General features: G+C 39.3%; 1 protein-coding gene across 1 annotated transcript in view; it reads right to left on the minus strand.

The window, feature by feature from the left end:
• Positions 1-1,316: 1,316 nt before the first annotated feature.
• The window catches only part of abtb2b (ankyrin repeat and BTB (POZ) domain containing 2b), a 70,298-nt gene continuing 52,532 nt past the window's right edge, over positions 1,317-19,082 (minus strand). Inside the window, exons 5-18 of the mRNA XM_063001326.1 lie at positions 11,711-11,863; positions 11,090-11,255; positions 10,208-10,297; positions 10,023-10,124; positions 8,436-8,532; positions 6,566-6,701; positions 5,678-5,904; positions 4,728-4,906; positions 4,524-4,629; positions 3,794-3,896; positions 3,207-3,297; positions 3,043-3,111; positions 2,694-2,807; positions 1,317-2,060 (exon numbers count right to left, since the gene is read on the minus strand). Of these exons, the coding sequence (XP_062857396.1) occupies positions 1,860-2,060; positions 2,694-2,807; positions 3,043-3,111; positions 3,207-3,297; positions 3,794-3,896; positions 4,524-4,629; positions 4,728-4,906; positions 5,678-5,904; positions 6,566-6,701; positions 8,436-8,532; positions 10,023-10,124; positions 10,208-10,297; positions 11,090-11,255; positions 11,711-11,863 (1,834 nt within the window). The 3' untranslated portion in view covers positions 1,317-1,859. The remainder of the gene's footprint in view (positions 2,061-2,693; positions 2,808-3,042; positions 3,112-3,206; positions 3,298-3,793; positions 3,897-4,523; positions 4,630-4,727; positions 4,907-5,677; positions 5,905-6,565; positions 6,702-8,435; positions 8,533-10,022; positions 10,125-10,207; positions 10,298-11,089; positions 11,256-11,710; positions 11,864-19,082) is intronic.

A 19,082-nucleotide genomic window follows, 5' to 3' on the forward strand; every position in this document is an offset into this window, starting at 1 on the left:
CTTTTATTTACCTACTACAACATGAAGCGACCAACATATTTTTATCAAATCAAGTTTATTTGGACCAGAATCACACTTTCACTAAAATCTACAGCTCAGTGTCAGCAGATGGCACTGTGGATACATACTCGTCACTTAGGGTGTTTTCACATGTAATTCTTGGGCGTTTTCACACCTATAGTTGGTTTGATTTGGTTCAAATCAGTTGATATGTTTGTTAACTTGAAATATTTCATCTTGGTTCAGTTTCTTTTACACAGAAAAATCCAAGTGCACCAAAACGCCATACAACAAACTATGTGAGAACGTTCACTCCGCTTATTGGTCAGATGTAAATAGTAAGAACGTGAATACAACAAACAGGTATTGATTTGAACTAGTGTATATCAGTGTTGCCACACCTTGGGATTTTCCAAGATCTTGGAATTTGGGGGCTCGACTTGGGATTTGCGGGAATGATTTCGGATTTGGGGATTTTTTATTTGCACTCAAGCAATTAAAATCTGCATGCAATTTTATGGTCTACAGTCATACATAAGGAATGACAAAGTGTACAACTTCTAAATAATAACCTTTGTCACTGGCCATTTCTACGGCTACTGTACATTTAGTTCTTTACTTACTTACATTTTCTTGGACGTGAGAACATGGTCTGTTGTCATCTGTGCATTTTACTTCAATTTTTTTGGTAATTGCTGTGATAGACTGCAGGAATAAATCTGTCAATTATCGTAGTGTAAACAGTTTAAACTGTGATCTCATGTCATCATTCGATGATTTTGTCAATCCTTATGAAAATACGTATATAAATCTTTACAATTTTGTCAGTTTCAGTTACTTGGGATTTTTAGTACAATCTTAGGATTTTTGTGGCAAGATCGTGGGAATTCTTAAAATGGAGAATGGCAACACTCATCAATAGGTTGCCAGTTCAAGCCCTACCTCCGCCAAGTTGCCACTGTTGGGCCCTTGAGCAGGGCTCTTAACCCTTAATTGCTTATGCTGTGTTCAGTCACAATTGGATAAAAGCATCCACTAAATGCCACAAATGTTGTACATGTCTTACAAATGCTGTACTGCTTTAGACTCGTCTGGGACCGGACAGAGACCACCTCCTCTGAAGGGTCTTAATGTGGTTGTTTTGGTCCGCACCCAAATACAATTAGTGTGTTCATAACATAACTGTGTTCACAAGGGGGAAACTAACCCAAGTCTGATCTTAGCTGATTCAAAGTGCAGGTGTGAAAACACCCTTAGTGTTTATTCTGGCAAACTTGATATCATTTGTTATCATTGAAGCTGGTTTTGCATTTTAAAAAATAACATTTGGCTTTATATTATTTTATTTGTTTGGCATAGAGCACAATAAAATGGGAACTTAAATAATCTCACACATTAAATAGAAAATGCTTTAAAAAGTTAAATCTTGTAGTTTAGCTTATAAAATACACATTTCTCCCACTACATTTGGCCCAGCTCAAATCTTACATTGTGGCGTCTTTAAGCAACAGAAGTTGGTCAAAGAATAGAGGGAAACTCTGAAAATCGAGAGCTTTAGTTACAGGAATGCCACTGCATTCAGTATGCAGTTATACAGTTTTTTTGTGCATTGTCCATTGTTGCAAGCTTCCAGTGCTCACACTGGTCATTATTATTCTTACACGAGTCTCTTTCCAGGCACGACTTCCACTGGTCCCTCATAGTCTTCTCTCTCTCTCTCTCTCTGAACAATTCTCTTTCACTCATCACTGTCATTTGTCCTTTTCTTTATTTCCCAGCATCATCTTGTACATTCTATTTCCAGTCTTTCTCATTTACTTCCAATCACCATCACTAGTTGGCTCCCCTTTCTCCTCCGTTTACACATTGGTGGTGATGTGAAGGGAGCCCGTTCTCTGTGCAAGCAGATCCTCTAGTTCCTCCAACAGTGCCGAATCTCTCCCAGAAGCTGAGCGAGTACCAGAGATCAGGCTGCAGAAACTCTCTCTTTCCAGTAAAGTCCCCATGTTCTGCAGAAAGTAGCCTTCACAGTACACTCTCAGCTCCACTGCACCATGAGCCTGAAAATATACAAGAATTCACATGCATTGTGAATGTAGCATAAAAAAGATGGAGTTGTGAGACTAACTACAATGTCTGAAGGGCACAGTGTAAAATACAGAATGCTAAAGACAGTATAAGAGGAGGCACAGATTTAAGTCTTTAAGTCAGATTTAAGGGCAGTTGTAGCCTAGTGGTTAAGGTACTGGACTAGTAATCCAAAGGTCACTGGTTCAAGCCCTACCACTGCCAGGTTGCCACTGTTGGGCCCTTGAGCAAGGCCCGTAACCCTCAATTGCTTAGACAATATACTGTTACAGTTCTGAAAGTTGCTTTGGATAAAAGCATCTGCTAAATGCAGAAAAATGTCAAGTCTGTGTATGCATACAGTCCTGTGAAAAAGTATCTGCCCTCACCTGATTCCTTTTATTTTGGCATATTTGTCACATTATATGTATCAGATCATCAAACTATAGTTAATATTAGACAGAAATAACCCAAATAAATACAGGAATGGAAAAGTCTGGAATTTATATACACCCATCCTGCCTACGGCTCTACTCCCACTTCGCTTCATAGAAAAAGCAGTACCACTCTATTGTCCTTGCTAAGTGTCTCTGTGCTGTGTGATAGATGTGGACTGTGCTGTTCACCTTAGCTGTACTGTAGACGCTGAGTGCATTATCAGGGTCGATGTTCCGAGCACAGAGCTGTTCACAGTGACGCTGCAGCCCGCTTAACTGGAACAGAGTCGCCACTGACAGCAGCTAGAAGAGGAAAATTCAAGTTAGACATTCACACATACACAGAACACTGATCAATGGCTAGAAAACTTTTACAACACGCTACCAATTTAATTTTCTATCAGTCATGTCATATTCAATTATTTGATGGCCATTGTTTTTTTTTCATAAACAAAAGAATCGAATTTCAGGCCTTGAATCTGTTCTGAAGTCTGTATAGATGTCTGTATTATATGCAAATGTTGTTTTTATGTCCTACCTCCAACAGCTCAGACACATCCAGCTTCAGAATCTCTGTCCCCCCGGAGTACAGGTATGACATCATCACCTGAAGACAGCCGACGAAAAAATGATTAATTCTTCATATCAGAGCACAAAGATGTTAAGCTGAACAGAAAAAATGTAATCTGTTGCTGGTGTTACCTGGAATATGTTGTACTTTACATCACTGATCTCGATTTCCTTGCAGTGCTGGGAGCTGTCGGAACTACTGGACCCAAGAAGAGACTTAAACCTGTTAATGATTAAAGACAAATGATATATAACAGGAAAAAATTAATTTTCAGGCAAAATTACTTCAAAAAGAGCAGTTACAATATGAATGAGGGCTGAAAATTAGATTTCATTTATTATTTTCATTCAACAGTAAATGCTCTAAAAACAATTTAACACTACATCACCCAAGCACCCAAATGTATCACCACCTTCATATTAATGAGAATATATATACAAGAATAAAGAAATTATTTGACTAAAAGTAAAATGTACACTTTTTTCCTTAGCCTAAATGTATTTGATCAGCCAAGCTGCTAAAGGGGGTATATTAGGTTTTTAAAATGTAATTAAAATCATAATAAAATAAAAAAATATATATTAATATTTCTTACATGGTGTCAATTTATATTTAAAAATAAAGCAATTTCTCCAGCCAAAAATGGTGAGAAAACCACACATTAATATGAAGATCTACAGCCACTAGGCAGCATGGTGGCACTTTTGGCCAAGCCTACCTTTCAGATGCCGTCATCAGTAAAACCCTGTGAGCATAGAATGGCTTTCCTTCCACCAAAAATGTCACATCAGACATCTCCTGATTATTTAGGAAGTGGGGATCTATAATGAAGAGACAGGACATAAATACACACAATCAACAATTAGTTTATTAAAAAAAATTTAATCATGCCCCTGTTAAATGCCAAATTTTTGTTACACAAAAAATTAAACCAAGATAAATAATTTCAGATCTTTTTTTTTATACCATTAATGTGACCTACTGTATAATAGATTAGAAACTGACTTTGCATGTGGAGGTATGTTTTAGGTTGTTGTCTTCCGTTAATAATTCCTTCCACCATGACTAAAGCCTCAGTATGAGTGGGTATGCTGTTCTTTTGGTGATCACCAAACATAACTTTTAAAACTATCTAACACATTTTCCCACATGCTTCGGGAAGACTTGATGTACATTTTTGCTAAATGTACCACTTTTTTACTGTGTTCTATATGTAATGAGTCACTTAAATTGATGGCAGGTACTGACTATACACTAATGGAGTCATTTAATTTTCCCTCTAAAAGATTGAAGTTCGTTTTGCAATTTAATTGCACAGATCAGAGGTCACATTAAAGGTGGAAATTAATCTGAAATTATTTACATTGGTCTGATTTGTTTACACCCTAAAAACCTGCCATTGTAACAGGGGTGTGTAGTCTTTTTACATTCACTGTATGCTTGCTTACCGAGCTGTGCTGAAAGAGTGGTTTTTATCTCTGAGATGGCAGGGATAGGAGCAGGTCCATAGCAGTGACCAAAGATGGAGCCTATCTGCTGCATTATAGCTTCATTCTGTGCATAAACAAAATGAACAGTGTTAGGTGTGTATTATAATGTTAACTTGATTCTCTCTAGAGTAAACTGTGTTGTGAAGTTACTACAGTTGGTACCTTGCAGCTCTTGAGTATGTTAAACATGAGTGGAAGGCAGACGGTGAGCAGCTCCTCTCCGTAATCCTCCTCCTTCATGGTGCTGAAGTCTCGGAGCAGAGACAGGGTGACTGAAGTTCGTGACTGTTGTTGTGCACTGCGCAAAGACTCCAGCCACACGTAAAACTTCCATGGAACTCCTGCAGAGGGCAGCAAAATGTCACTTTACTGCTTCATATCTACTCTCAATACCACTCCTACAGGCAGAACTTTCTAAAAAATAACATCAACACAATCTGTTGATGCATGCTCAATAATCCAGGTACACAAATCCACAAAGTTGAATCAGTTCATCTGGACACAAGTTTGTTGTAGAGATACGTTTCGTCACTCAATCCGAATGACTTCTTCAGTCAATGAAGAAGTCATTCGGATTGAGTGACGAAACGTATCTCTACAACAAACTTGTGTCCAGATGAACTGATTCAACTTTGTGAACATCAAAACAAGAAACATGCCTACAATTGCACTCTATAATTAAAACTAAAAAGGCCCCTAACCTTGAATGCACAAATCTGCATAATGCTGTAACATTTACATTTATTTTAATACTTAATTATGAGATTTTCAGCTCTTAAAAAGTATTTAATAATAAGTTCATTTCTTCTTATAATTATACATTATAATATACCACACATATCGCACTACCACACTACCACTGGGATCCTGGATTCTAATTCCCAGCTGTGTTATCGGCTGGTTGGTTGACTACATATAGACATGAGTAGCTATATCTGATGGCCAGGATGTCCAGACTGTTACTACATTGTGCCCAGTGAGTCCAGGTAACCCAGACCCACTGTGTGCATTGACTAGGATAAAGCAATTGTAAAACACGGAAATAAAATGAAATTTCCTCTTGATATTTTAAGGTAAAATTAATTAAGGTAAAGTAAATTGGGTATGCTTACCCAGCGACCTAAGCTCCATAGTGACGTCCAGGTAACCATGCTCGGCGCTGTAGAAGGATGCCTCTTGCAGGGCCTTCATGCGGGCCTTGGAGAGACGTGGCTGTCCCCCCTCTAAGGGTGTCACCTCCGTCTCCGCCCCTACCACCCCCTCTGCCAAGATCTCCTCCAGGGAAAGTACATCATCCTTCATCTTCTGTGGCTGGGACAGCAGCTTTCTCAGGACATTCCTACAGTTTAAGTACAAAATAAACTTTTAGCATGGAAGCAGTTATGGTAACATCTACAAATATGACATCAAACAAATCTAGATGCATTTAACATAACTATTGATTTCAACTGCTGTATTTATTTTGTGTATTATCTGTGTTTATTGCACCACACTTTGACTGTTGTTCTTTTGTTAGCGCTTGCCAAACACTGTCTAGTACTCCATTATGTTATGGGTTCCAGATAGAATTTATACTAGTGATGTAGTGTAAGTACATTTTGTAATTTAGCCTTGTTGCTTTAGTGCAAAATAAAATTGCCAAACTAGCTAATTTTAATACTCTACAATTGTGATAAATAAAACTTGCTTACATGTTGGGTTTTTTGCCATAATGCCCCTTTAACCACCAACCAATGTCTATTACAGACCAGAGTTTTTGTCCAGATATGACATCTATATCTGTAGGGGGTCATTTTCTACATCAATCACATGTGTAATCCTTCCTGGCTATGTACAGCGTAGTGAGAGAGTAATCAGCAGGGAGTAAGTCAGAGTGTACTATAACTGTGTGTGCATCAGTATGGGGTAGAGGCAGCCTGTTTGTGAGTGTGTAATCATTGAAGAGCAATTGAGATATACAATGACTGTGTGTGCAAATCAGTGGGGGGTTAGGAGTCTACCTGTGTCCATGTGCTGCAGCGTGACTAAAGCAGTTCATGTCCTCATAAAGCGATGATGTTAGAGAGTTTCCTTCACGGGCCCTCAGCAAGGGGTCGGCCCCCCGTGCTAGTAACAAACTCACCATCTCATAATTTCCTGCAGGAAAGGCACAAAGAGGGGGGTTAAAAAATAAATATGAAAGAAAAATAAAAAACAAAAAAAGGCCCTTCAAGGTCCTACAAGACGAGAAACTTTAAGACTATTTAAAAACTGTTCTTGGAGAACGATCTTGGAGAAGAGTATTCATCAGACCAGTCGAGCTTCTGCCAATGCCTATGTGCCCACTGTAGATGCTTTCAACAGTGTCCAGGAGTTAACATGGGCACTTTGACAGGCCTGTCGCTACAAGAATTTGAGCCACAGTATCTGTGGGTCCGTACCAAACCACACAGCCTTCATCAATGGATTTGGGCCACCCAGCAATCTGTCGGCAATTTGTGGTTTGTCCCTCCTTGGACCACTATCAGTTGGTACTCAACCTACCATGATAGTGCAACCCAGTCTGGCCAGAAGGATTTGATTGATCAAAATCACTTACGTCCTTATGCAGCCTATACTTGCTGCATTCCTGAACGTGTTACAAAATAGGTATTGCCATGCACATTTTTGGGGGTGGCCACAATGTTTTGGCTCATCAGTGTACTGATTTTACAGTACAAGTGTAAATAAAAACCATCAACGTAGCGTTCAATAATTGGTGGAATCAAGAGACACAACATTTTCTTGTTTTACTACCACTTTATCTTGGTCGCAGTGGGTACAGTTTCCCTAGAATCACAATACAGTAACACACCCCGGACAGGACACCAATTGCTTACATTTCTTCATCTTTCAATTAAAAGAGTTTAAGTGACAGACTTAAGCAGAATCAGCATCGTACCACAGACATACAAGGGATCTTCAAATGTTTCAACACTTTTATATTTTGGTTGGAAACTGTGGGATTGGGAGTAAATAATTGGTTGTGTCTGAGAGAGCTTATAGTCTGGATTTAGCGCCATCTGATTTCAACCTTTTTGGGCCACTCAAAGAAGGTTTAAGGGGAGGAAGATTTTCATGTGATGATGATGTGAAAGCAGCGGTGCATTAGTGGCTAAACACTCAACCAAAAACAATTTTGCTGATGGCATTAAAAAGTTGGTATGACACTGGGAAAATGCATCACAAAGGAAGGTGACCATGTAGAACAGTGATGTTATTGTTTTTTTTAAATTCTTAATAAATAGTTTTAAAAAGTGCGTAAACTTTTTGAAGAACCCTCGTACAAACCCTAGATGTCCTTGGATAAATTCAGTTTTGGCTGAATTATTTTTTTAAATCGTTTGAGTTGCAGAGGCTAAAGTAAGAAGATGTGCTACACTGTACAGCTAAGTGGTTAAGGCACAGGACTAGTAATCCAAAGGTTGCTGGTTCAAGCCCCACCACTGCTAGGTTGCTGCTGTTGGGCCCTTGAGCAAGGCCCTTAACCCTCAGTTGCTCAGACTGTAATGTAAGTCGCTTTGGATAAAGGCGTCTGCTAAATGCTGAAAATGTTAAATGTTAAATGTACAGCTATGTGTGGCCTCTCAGAACTCCCAACATTATGTCAGCCACACGCTTCAGAGATGAAACCAGCCGCAAACTCCCTCACTGCTCTCTGTAAATATGCACACCATGCACACACACGAAACCCAGTTCAGTCAGCTCCCACTGCTTAATTTATTGTCAGGGTTGGCTGTTGTCTGCCATCATTAGCCTATTTTTAGCTTTTTAGATGTAGATGGCAGAGAATAAGACTTAGTGTGGCATAGACTGAAGTGTAGAAGTGTATTAATGGGCTCTGGTACACACCTGCTGCTGACGCCAGCTGAAGTGGGGTGTCTGCGGAGCTCTCCTGCCCGTTACGCACCGCTGCTCCTTCCACATTTGCCCCTGCATCCAGGAGGAGCTGACAAGAGTTGGAAAAGTAGACACATCGTTTCACAAATTACATAATAATAGAAGAATACAGTAAATATAATGCTCCTCCAAAAGCTTAAGTTAGGAATGACCAAGAATGTTGTTTCATTCTGGATTAGGCTATCTTTATAATGTTCTTTTAATACAATATTCAACATTCAAACCACCTCCTTGTTTCTATACTCACTGTCCATTTTATCAGAAGCACCTTGTAGTTCTACAATTACTGACTGTAGTCCATCTGTTTCTCTGCATGCTTTGTTAGCCCCCTTTCATGCTGTTCTTTAATGGTCAGGACTCTCCCAGGACCACTACAGAGTAAGTTTTATTTGGGTGGTGGGTCAGTCTTAGCACTGCAGTGACAATGACATGGTGGTGGTGTGTTAGTGTGTGTTGTGCTGGTATGAGTGGATAAGACAGCAGCGCTGCTTGAGTTTTTAAACACCTCACTGTCACTGCTGGACTGAGAATAGTCCACCAACCAAAAATATCCAGCCAACAGCGCCCTGTGGGCAGCGTCCTGTGACCACTGATGAAGGTCTAGAAGATGACCAACTCAAACAGCAGCAATAGATGAGCGATCGTCTCTGACTTTACATCTATAAAGTGAACCAACTAGGTAGGAGTATCTAATAGAGTGGACAGTGAGTGGTATTTAAAAACTCCAGCAGGGCTGCTGTGTCTGATCCACTCATACCATCACAACACACACTAACACACCACCATGGTCAGTGTCACTGCAGTGCTGAGAATTATCCACCACCTAAATAATACCTGCTCTGTGGTAGTCCTGACCATTGAAGGACAGCATGAAAGGGGGCTAACAAAGTATGCAGAGAAACTGATGGACTACAGTCAGTAATTGTAGAACTAAAAAGTGCTTCTATATGGCTATATGAGTGTAGAAACAAGGAGGTGGTTTTAATGTTATGGCTGATCGGTGTACATAATATATTCTATTTATTCATAATAAGAGAAGTTAGCTCTGTTCATTGTTATAGATAGATAGATAGATAGATAGATAGATAGATAGATAGATAGATAGATAGATAGATAGATAGATAGATAGATAGATACTTTATTAATCCCGAAGGAAATTGAGGCCTCAGTAGCAAGTTACATAAATCAAAGTCAAAAAGTAAGTAATAGTACACACTACAGAGATTTACATTATACAAAAAAGTATCTGTATAACCACAACACTTGGACAACACACAACAAAACAGGACCTGAGGGTACATATGGTACATGTGATACATATGAAGGTGTTATTTCAGTTAACACTGCAAGGCTAGTATGGATTATAAGTCACAGTTGTAAGATATAAATAATAAAAAGAATTTAAAGTGAATTATAAAGTATAGAGTATAAAGTGAAACCACAGTGCAATATAGGAAATGTAAGAAAAAGTACGAAAATGTGCAGATTTATGTCTATAAGGTTTAATACAGTTGTTCTCTGTAACAGGACAGGACTTACCTCTACCACAGAGATGTGTCCATGCAGCACTGCAAAAGTAAGTGCTGCCCAGTGCCGGCTGTCTGGGTGGACAGATGGGTGTTTAGGGGAGCATGCAGGCACCTAGTGCAAAGAAAAAACAACTTTACGATTTCTTTCACATATAACCGCAGTCAGCAGCTGGAACTGATGTAAAAAAAACTTACTGCTATGTCCAGATTGGCTCCAGCGTCTATCAACATCTGGACCAAAGCCTCATCTCCAGCGGCGCAGGCATACATCAGTGGGGTCATGCCCTGTATCACACACACACAGCAGGAGGAGATCAGATTGAAATCTGCCACGAGTTCGTCGGATATTGTTCTGGGAGCCCAATCATAAAAGATTTGAAATGTAAATCCTCTCTCATAGGACTGGAACTGACTTCTCTGTATAGAAAATATTTAAATGGATTTTAAAAAGGCTTTTGAGGCAAGGCACTGCTGGTGCTCATTCAGGGAACCAGTGAGCTTTTTAAGAACCAGTCCATGTTTCCAAAACAGAACCAGTACATAAACAGATGTGGTGGTTTACTTATGAGCAGCATAAAATAACAGTAACCATGTATGGATTTTACAAACTGTACCTCTGGTTTAAAAAAGACATTTTACCATCAAGTGAAATTGCTAAGCGTCTAGACACAGCACACAGACATCATATGATTTTGCATTTTTATGCTTTTAGCAGTTTATTTAAGGTGTACTGCAACTTTCATACATTTTAGAAATTACTATTTAGCAATTATATACCATTTATCTTATAATTACCAGTAAAATGCATGTTTTGGACCACTGGTTCATTGATTTATTTTTAACAATAATAATCATCCTATTTTAATGCTCATTTTTTCATTTACTTTCAGTAACCACTTCATCCTGATCAGCGGTGTGGAGTCCGGTGTCACCCAGGAGCACAGGGCACCACTTTACTGCAAGGCATGTGACCCTCACATGTCTGGTCAGCTACCAGCTAGCTTTTTTGTGGTTAACATTTCAACAATGTGGTCTACCACTGTTACATTGTCAGTAGCATGTTGAGTAGTGTAATACCTGATCATCCATACTGTTGACTCCATCTGGCCCCAGCAGCTCAATAGCCTGGCTTATCAGATCTGTGCGGCCACAGTTCAGCATTCGAAAGCCCAGATCCAGCTGGAACTTGTCAGTGGCAGCCTTGGCATCTAGCCTTTTGAACGAACTGAAACAGCACTCTGGCCTAAGGAGAGGGGGAGAGAAGATGAGGTTGATTAAGACAGAAAAGATATAATAACTGAGAAAATATGAGGAGTGATAGAAAAAGTGAAAGTAAAATTAAATAAACTGGATAAAGGGAGAAACGAATTAGGTTAGAGTCTGTTTATAACCAAAGGGGGGGAGGGGAATTTTCCTTATGCGGTAACAAATCATAAGAATATAGCCAAGGTCATGACATCACTGGGTGGTGCATCTCATAAAGTCTAAGTGTTTTGAGGCTAGTATTTGTCCACTGATTAATGCAGTACAGGAACAAGTGAGTTCACATGCGTTACTTTTACTAATGCAGCCTCTTCCAAATGAGTGTGGCAATATTTAATACCTCTTTAAAAATTTTATATAGGGTGTAATATAAGGAAAATGTAATCTAGTCTGCATCATTCCAGTAAAATGCAGCGTGGTCAGGTTAGCTCTTACTTGAGCATTCTGGGTTCACAGTCGAGTCCCGGTAGCAGCTGTCTCGCTGTCTGTCGGACGTCATCACTGTCCACCAACAGACTTCGTCTGTGCTCTGCATGCACAATGGCCACACGCATCCACTCCATGAGGGGTGGTAGCAGGAGAAAGGGTCTGTGCAGGAAACACAAAACATTCATGCATTCATTCACTGATAGTCTGTTTTACCAACACTTTATGCTGATGTCATGTTTATACAAAGATATGGGATATATAGATATGGCTTTTTAGTGCACTATTAATATCCTACCCCCCAATAACCATAACCAAAACATCATCTTTACTATTGACACAAAAAGAATGTCTATTTAAGGGCCAGATCAGGACCAGGGCCAACTTATATGGCTTAGATCAGCGTATGGACCAATTTAAGTAAAGCTAGACTGTTGCTTCAGTGCTTCAGTTCAGAAAAGTCTCAGACTGGGCCCATTGATTGTACATGACCTAATCAAAAAATATCTCTTATCAGACACTAAAACAATGTTTTCTTCCAACATGATTTAAATTTACATCTTAAGCATCAGTTGAGCTTAGCAATTATTAATTAAGACCCATGTGTTAGAGCCCAACAATAGTCCAGCCTTAAAATGACAAGAGACTGGACAAAAATGAGTGACTTCCACAGAGAGGAATAGTTTAATATTTTTGATGTTGTAGTGAAAGAACCTACATGATCTGGTCAGGTTAGCAACATAAGTCAAGAGGGATAGCTTGTTTTCCAAGGTTTTGTACATTTTTTTGATTATTTGATCTGAGAATCATTAAAAGAGATGACTAGGTCTTGGCATAGAGACAGACATATATATCAGCTCAGTCTTGCTGGGGTTAAGCTGTCTTGGCATGGAGACAGTTCTTCAGGAATATATATCAGTTTAGTCTTGCTGGGATTAAGCTTCAGATGAAATATATGTCAGACATACCGAGATTTGAGATGGGTGTCTGAAGCAGGTATTGACAGAATGTATTTTTTGTGCTATTCATGCAGAACTTTCATTTATGACACAATGTGTGTAGATAATGCTTAATCCTCCTGTCTATCATACATGTAGACTACACCTAATGTTCGTTTTAACAAGTGGGATCAGTAAAAACAATCACTGTCTTTCACATATGGCTCTTACATACACAAGCGCACACCCAGCTTTTAGCAGGATAGTTTGTGTCTTTCAACACCATCTCATGTTCCTAAACTTGCTGCATTAGCCACAGCTGCCACTGCTCACACTCCTTCCACAGTTTACAGACTCACTGAGGACATAAATGTGTTCATGTGTGTGTTATTATAACTGTCCATGAGACAGTTTTAATAACAAAAAAGGGTTTGATTGTATTAATGATCACACAATGTTGAAAGAATGAGCCAGCAAACAGAATGTAAAGCCAACAGCGCATTTACCAATGGCATGTTCTATCAAATATTGTCACGCGTGGAAACATTACAGGAGCGTTCATTAAATTGTTGTTAAGGAAGAAGAAAGAAGGTTTTTGAAAGGTTTTGTACGCCAAGAGGGGTTTAGTTGAGGGGTTTAATTAATGCCGTTGACTCTTTGTACCGGCAGGGGAAGCCTTTCGATACATTCACAATGCAGGTCATTTTACTCTCCTATCTGATGCGATTTATCTTTCAGAAAATAAATGCATTAAATTAGAAAATTAAATTATAATTCGGACAATTCCGTATCATGTGTGGTAGTGAATATCGCTGTCTGTTGTACTGAATGAAATTCATCCAACTTTTACATTAATCCAACCTGGTATTTGTCAAACTTTCTCCTTCAAAATGACATCGAAATGATGCATTTGACTAATACACTGGCTATTATTATCCTTTAATTTTTATTTTACAGGAATATATTACATGTGTAATATTACTTCAACAGAATGTCAGGTTTGGGACACGTTGTTTTTTAATTATTATAGACATACAATGTACTACAATGGCTGATGCTACATTAAGGGTCATTAAGACACGTTTTGTAAGGTGACTAAGCGTAGAACATGGGACTCATTTCACTTTACTTATACCTTATACCTTTATAACTTATACCTTTACTTAGATATAATATTATTAAGAAAAAAACAGAACTAAGCATTGATACCTCTTCCTCACCTGTATCAATGCTGACAATTACAGAAAGCAGCAGTGCAATTATGCTAACTGAGCCTCATTAACCTGTTTGTCATATCATTTTGAGTAAAGCAATCCTTTTTCTCCACTGAAATTTGCCCAACAGTGATGTTATATTGTAGCAACTAAGCCCTGCAGCTACAAATCTAGCACCCTTCAGAGTTTAGTTTCATCCCACATGTTTCTCATGCGGCACTGTTACTCAAACCTGGGTCAGATGTGTTACATTAAAGCTAGAACGAAACTCCCTAGCTACATCATGAGAGACTCGAGACAGCCATAATATAGAATCCGTTTCCCCTGCTTAACCCTGACATGAATAATTTATACCCAAAGATCAAAGGCAAAAACATAATGCTCCAAGGGAGTTGGTGTATCAGAAAGCGTATGGTAAACAAAACCAACTTAACAAGACGTATGTAAATGAGCTGCACTGGGTGGGACAAGGTGCTAATTATGCAACGATTATGCCCATGGGAGACAGCCCTGCCAACAACGGCTAAAAAAAACCACCAAAACAAGCAGAGACAGATGAGAGCTATTCTAAGATACTGCTGTAACAAGGAACTGGTTGGAACAAAAAACAACAACTAGGATTTAAACACTTCCCATTCATTCTACTTGATTGGTGTCATATACAGACATAATAGTCTAAATCAGGGTGGGGTCTGCAATGGCAGAGAACGTTACAGTTTGGGATCTGGATATGAGCAGATTGGGATGAAAAGGGGAAAATGTAAAATGAGAAAAAAAGAAATCTGTAGTATCTGTAGTACTTCATTTACTCAGACATTGATTGGACCCTTAAACTATTCAGAATCCACAATACCTACTGTACCACTGTACTAGCCTAGACATAATATCCACAAACATCCATGTGACTATTAGTATAAACATTATTATTATTGATGTAGTTTAATTTTACATTTTGTTTGCGTTTCACTTTGTTACAAATGTATCACTGTTGTATAATGACGATAAAGCACTTTGATTTGAGCATAGGCCATACCAAAAATGATGAAAACAAGCTGAAAATCAGATTTGAGCAGTACCTCCGAACACAAAACTTACAAGACATCTAAAGCTGACATGATGGAGGTTTGTACTACATTTACATTTAGCAGACGCTTTTATCCAAAGCGATTTACAATTATGACTGAACACAATTTTGAGCAATTAAGGGTTAAGGGCCTTGCTCAGGGACTCATCAATGGCAACTTTGGCAGTGGTGGGGCTTGAACCAGCAACCTTCTAATTACTAGTCCTAGTACCTTAACCACTGAGCTATCACTGCCCACTACAGAACAACACATGCTAGAGTAAACGCCATCACTCTTTTCTTACATGGTTTTCTAATGAATGCTGTCAGGTCTAATAGATTTCAGTCCAGATAAGTGTGACTGTTTGTGTGTTGTGAAGAAAGAAAGCATTGTGAGAGAGCGTGCAGCTGATACTGGCAGCATATGTTTTACATTTGCCTCTAATTTGACCTCTGCATCTAGAACAGCACACAAGGGCTTAACTGTGAGTGTCGGTGTAAGCACGAGAGAAAAAAACCAATGATGGCACCACTGGTACATTCAAAAAGTGCAATTATCCTACCTCCAGTAGCGATTTTCCAACCCTAAATGCAATTATTGATCTTTAAAAAGCTTTCAGGGTTAGTTCAGGGATACCATAGCTACGTACATAAGTGAAATTCTCCTCACACCCATGTGAACACATGCATGCACACATTTTGGATGAACAGTCCACTATCTGCTCCTGCTATGAATAAAAAAATCTGAATGAAACCAAAGCAATGTGAAATTGGAGTCATTTAAAACTTTTCCAACCTTTGCTTTGTGCACTTGCCACAGGGATACAATGCTATCCATGGTGGGTGTGTGGGCGCTCTCATTCGTTTGGCCCTTGGGTCACGCCTTAGGGCGAACCCCGCGTCTGATACAAGATCGCATGTTTAGTGCCCAGCTTTCCCTCTGAAACCCGAGCCAGGCCATGGGCCACATCAAAGCCAAGCCGGGCAGGGCACACTGAAACTAGAGAACTCGCTGTGATAATTAGCCTGTCCGGCACACATGAAGTAATGGACTCTAGTTGGGAACAGGTCACACTTCTGATGTGTGACTGCGATTAGGCATGGACCACAGTTCATGAGGTACTACAAGAGCTCTGAGTCACCCGTGTCTGGCAGGAAACCCTTGGAACACAGCTTGCTACACAACGCTACGCATGTGGTTTGGCCGAGTGTGATGATTAATCCTTCTTCTGCTTTTTCAATAAACCAAGGGTTTAGTTAAGACTGTACACAAACAGCATAGTATCAGCCCAAAATGTTTCAGCTGGATTTGCTCAGTGCTGACAGCTTCTTTCCGTGCAGTCTCTCAAACACTAAATCAACAATCATGCTGCTTTATTGTGATCTTGTTCTATTATGGCTTATTTACAATAGGTTCCTCCCATACACACGCCCTAATTATGGCATTTACACAGTGTGCTAAGTGTGCTACCTTAATGATTTCTTTAGGCTCTGAATAGGTAACACTTATTATGTACTTACTGTGTTGTGCTATGCTTGGCTTTCGACTTTTAGCTCTGTACTTTTCATGTAATTTCACTTAATCCCTTGCAAATAAACATCAGTAGTTAAACCCAATTCCTATGAGAGATTGCTAAGGTAGAACCACTGCTCTGGTTTTATTACCAAGAAAATGTAATTTATGCTTTTATTGTATCCTGTTCGAGCAATCGCTTGCTTTTTAACATGAGCCAGTCGTTTCTGTCCTGTTTATAGCATGTTTGCAATGCAGCGGTTAGGTTACTAAAGAGTGCTGAAAGAAGGCCCATTTTATTTCCAGCTTCTCTCCAGTGGCTAGGTTTTCAAGTCCAGGTTCACAAAGCTCTAAATTATTTGGCCCCCGTTTATAGTACCAATATAATCTTAAATTTCACTTAAATTCACAATGTCTTTGATCAGATTTCCAAGTGATTTTAACTGGCCTTGGATTCAACTTGTGTTAGCTGCACCAAGACTACAGAAAAGCCTACTACTTACTGTCTCAAGTGTCTACTCCATATCTGCTTTTATACTTTTTAATTCAAGGGCAATTCGAAGTGGCTAATCCACCTATTAGCAGTGTTTTTAGTAGTGAGACATGAGAAAACAGGAGTACACATAGAAAATCTAAGTGAAAATAACTCCAAAAAAACAGTAACCCAAGCAGGGGTTAAACCCAGGTCCCAAGGAGCTACACTACTTAGGTCAGGACAGATTAATTTGCTGCTCATATTTCCTGAGATGTGTATGGCTAAAACACAGAGGCACGTGTACATGAAACACATGTACACACTTTGGAGAAAATGAAAAAAAAAAAAAAAAAAGAAAGAAAACTATCATAAGACCTTATTTCCACTTTACCCCCCGAAAAGACCTAAATGTGGAACTGATTTTTAACATCTTAACAGCCCTGTTTACAAATGTGTTCAGCGATTTCATATTTTTGTTTATTGTTTGTTTGTGTGTCTGCATTGATCTAATTTTGGGTGTTGGAATCAGTCCTTGTTTGACGTATTCCTTAATCAAATCCAGTGACATTACGCTGTGAATCATTGTGATGTGGACTGGCACAACACATCTCCTTCCCTGTGTATACATGAAGCATTTCATTTCCATTAACTGCTTTATTCTGGTCAAGGTCATTTCATTGATGGGCTTCAGCCATCGCGTCTGTGTATATGTCTACCTGGCCCATAGCATGCTAAGATTCAAAACACATTTCCTCAGACCTGCTGTGACAATCCCACCTGTGATGTTTTGCATAATGACTAAAGTTTACAGAGAATCAGCTTGGTTACTGAGGGGATGTCAGGATGGCAAATAAGGAAAATAAATCAATTGGTATTAAGTGGTAGTCTAGTGGGTAGAGCTTTGGGCTATCAGTCAGAAGATTGTCGGTTCAAATCCAGGCACTGCTATGCAGCCACTGTTAACCCTGTCTGCTCCAGGGGTGCTGTATAATGGCTGATCCTGCGCTTTGACCCCAGCTTTCAAATAAGCTGGGATATGCGAAAAATAATTGTACTGTACACATGTATTTGTATATATGACAAATAAAGGCATTCTATTCTAAGATATATTTGTTTATTTTGTAGAGCACTTGTCTGACAAGAGCAGGTTATTCATCCTAAGTAAAATAGATTTGATAGAGATGATTAATTTAAACAATGCTTTTCTTACAACCTTTGGTAGCAAGAATAAAACATGTGAAGTGTGTTAACTGTGAAGTCAGCATGAAGGGGCTGTGTCTGGGGGTCAAAATGTCATTCAGTTTTTAGCCATCCTTTTAGGCATTGATGCTTAGCACACAGAGCTCCTCTTCACCTCTGACCCTTCTTTTTTTGTACTATTTCATCCCCCTTTTCCTCTCTCCCCGCCCTCTCAATGCCAGACATGCACAGTGCCCTGGGCTGTTGTAAATCATCATCATGTGGAAATAACACCAGCATATGATAGGCTGACCCGGAACAATGCCTTCACAATCACTGATCTGTGTCAGGACCACACAGCATGTCAGAGCACGACTGTAACCTGAGTTTCCAACAAAGGTTTACAAATAATAGGAGGACAGCACAGGGCGCCTTGACCAGACAGATGCAAGGTCAGACGGGGGGGAAATGTGGCAGAATTTATAATGAAATACTCTATACTGACAAAAGTATTGGGACCCACTTTTAATGACTGAATTCATGTGTTTCAGACATAATATTTGCTTACAGATGTAATAAATCAATTATATAAAGGGATTCTATGCTTTTGACTTTGCAGCAACAGTTTACGAAAGGTAATTTCCAGTTCCAGCATTACTGTGCTCCTGTGCACAAAGCAAGGTCTTAGGAAACATAAAGGAAAGCTTGGATTAAAGACACTCCAGTGGCCTGCAAAGAGCCCTGACCTGACTGATCAAAGAAGTTGGGTTGCTGTCTTCCTGCCTATTACATACAATCCCTCAGGCTTGTTGATAAGAAGGGGGGTGGGTGCTGATGACCCAAGAGAGCCCTCAAGACTGTGGAACCTACAAATTCTCCCTTTTCTTTATGCTGTGATAATTAGGGGTGCAGTGTCTTGTGCTGTTCCTTGCCCAATTGATATGATATTAATAATAATTTTGTTCATATCACAGTTTGTTCATACCACACTTTATCTCC

This window comes from Trichomycterus rosablanca, chromosome 1 (assembly GCF_030014385.1).
Source record: "Trichomycterus rosablanca isolate fTriRos1 chromosome 1, fTriRos1.hap1, whole genome shotgun sequence".
Taxonomy (NCBI): domain Eukaryota; kingdom Metazoa; phylum Chordata; class Actinopteri; order Siluriformes; family Trichomycteridae; genus Trichomycterus; species Trichomycterus rosablanca.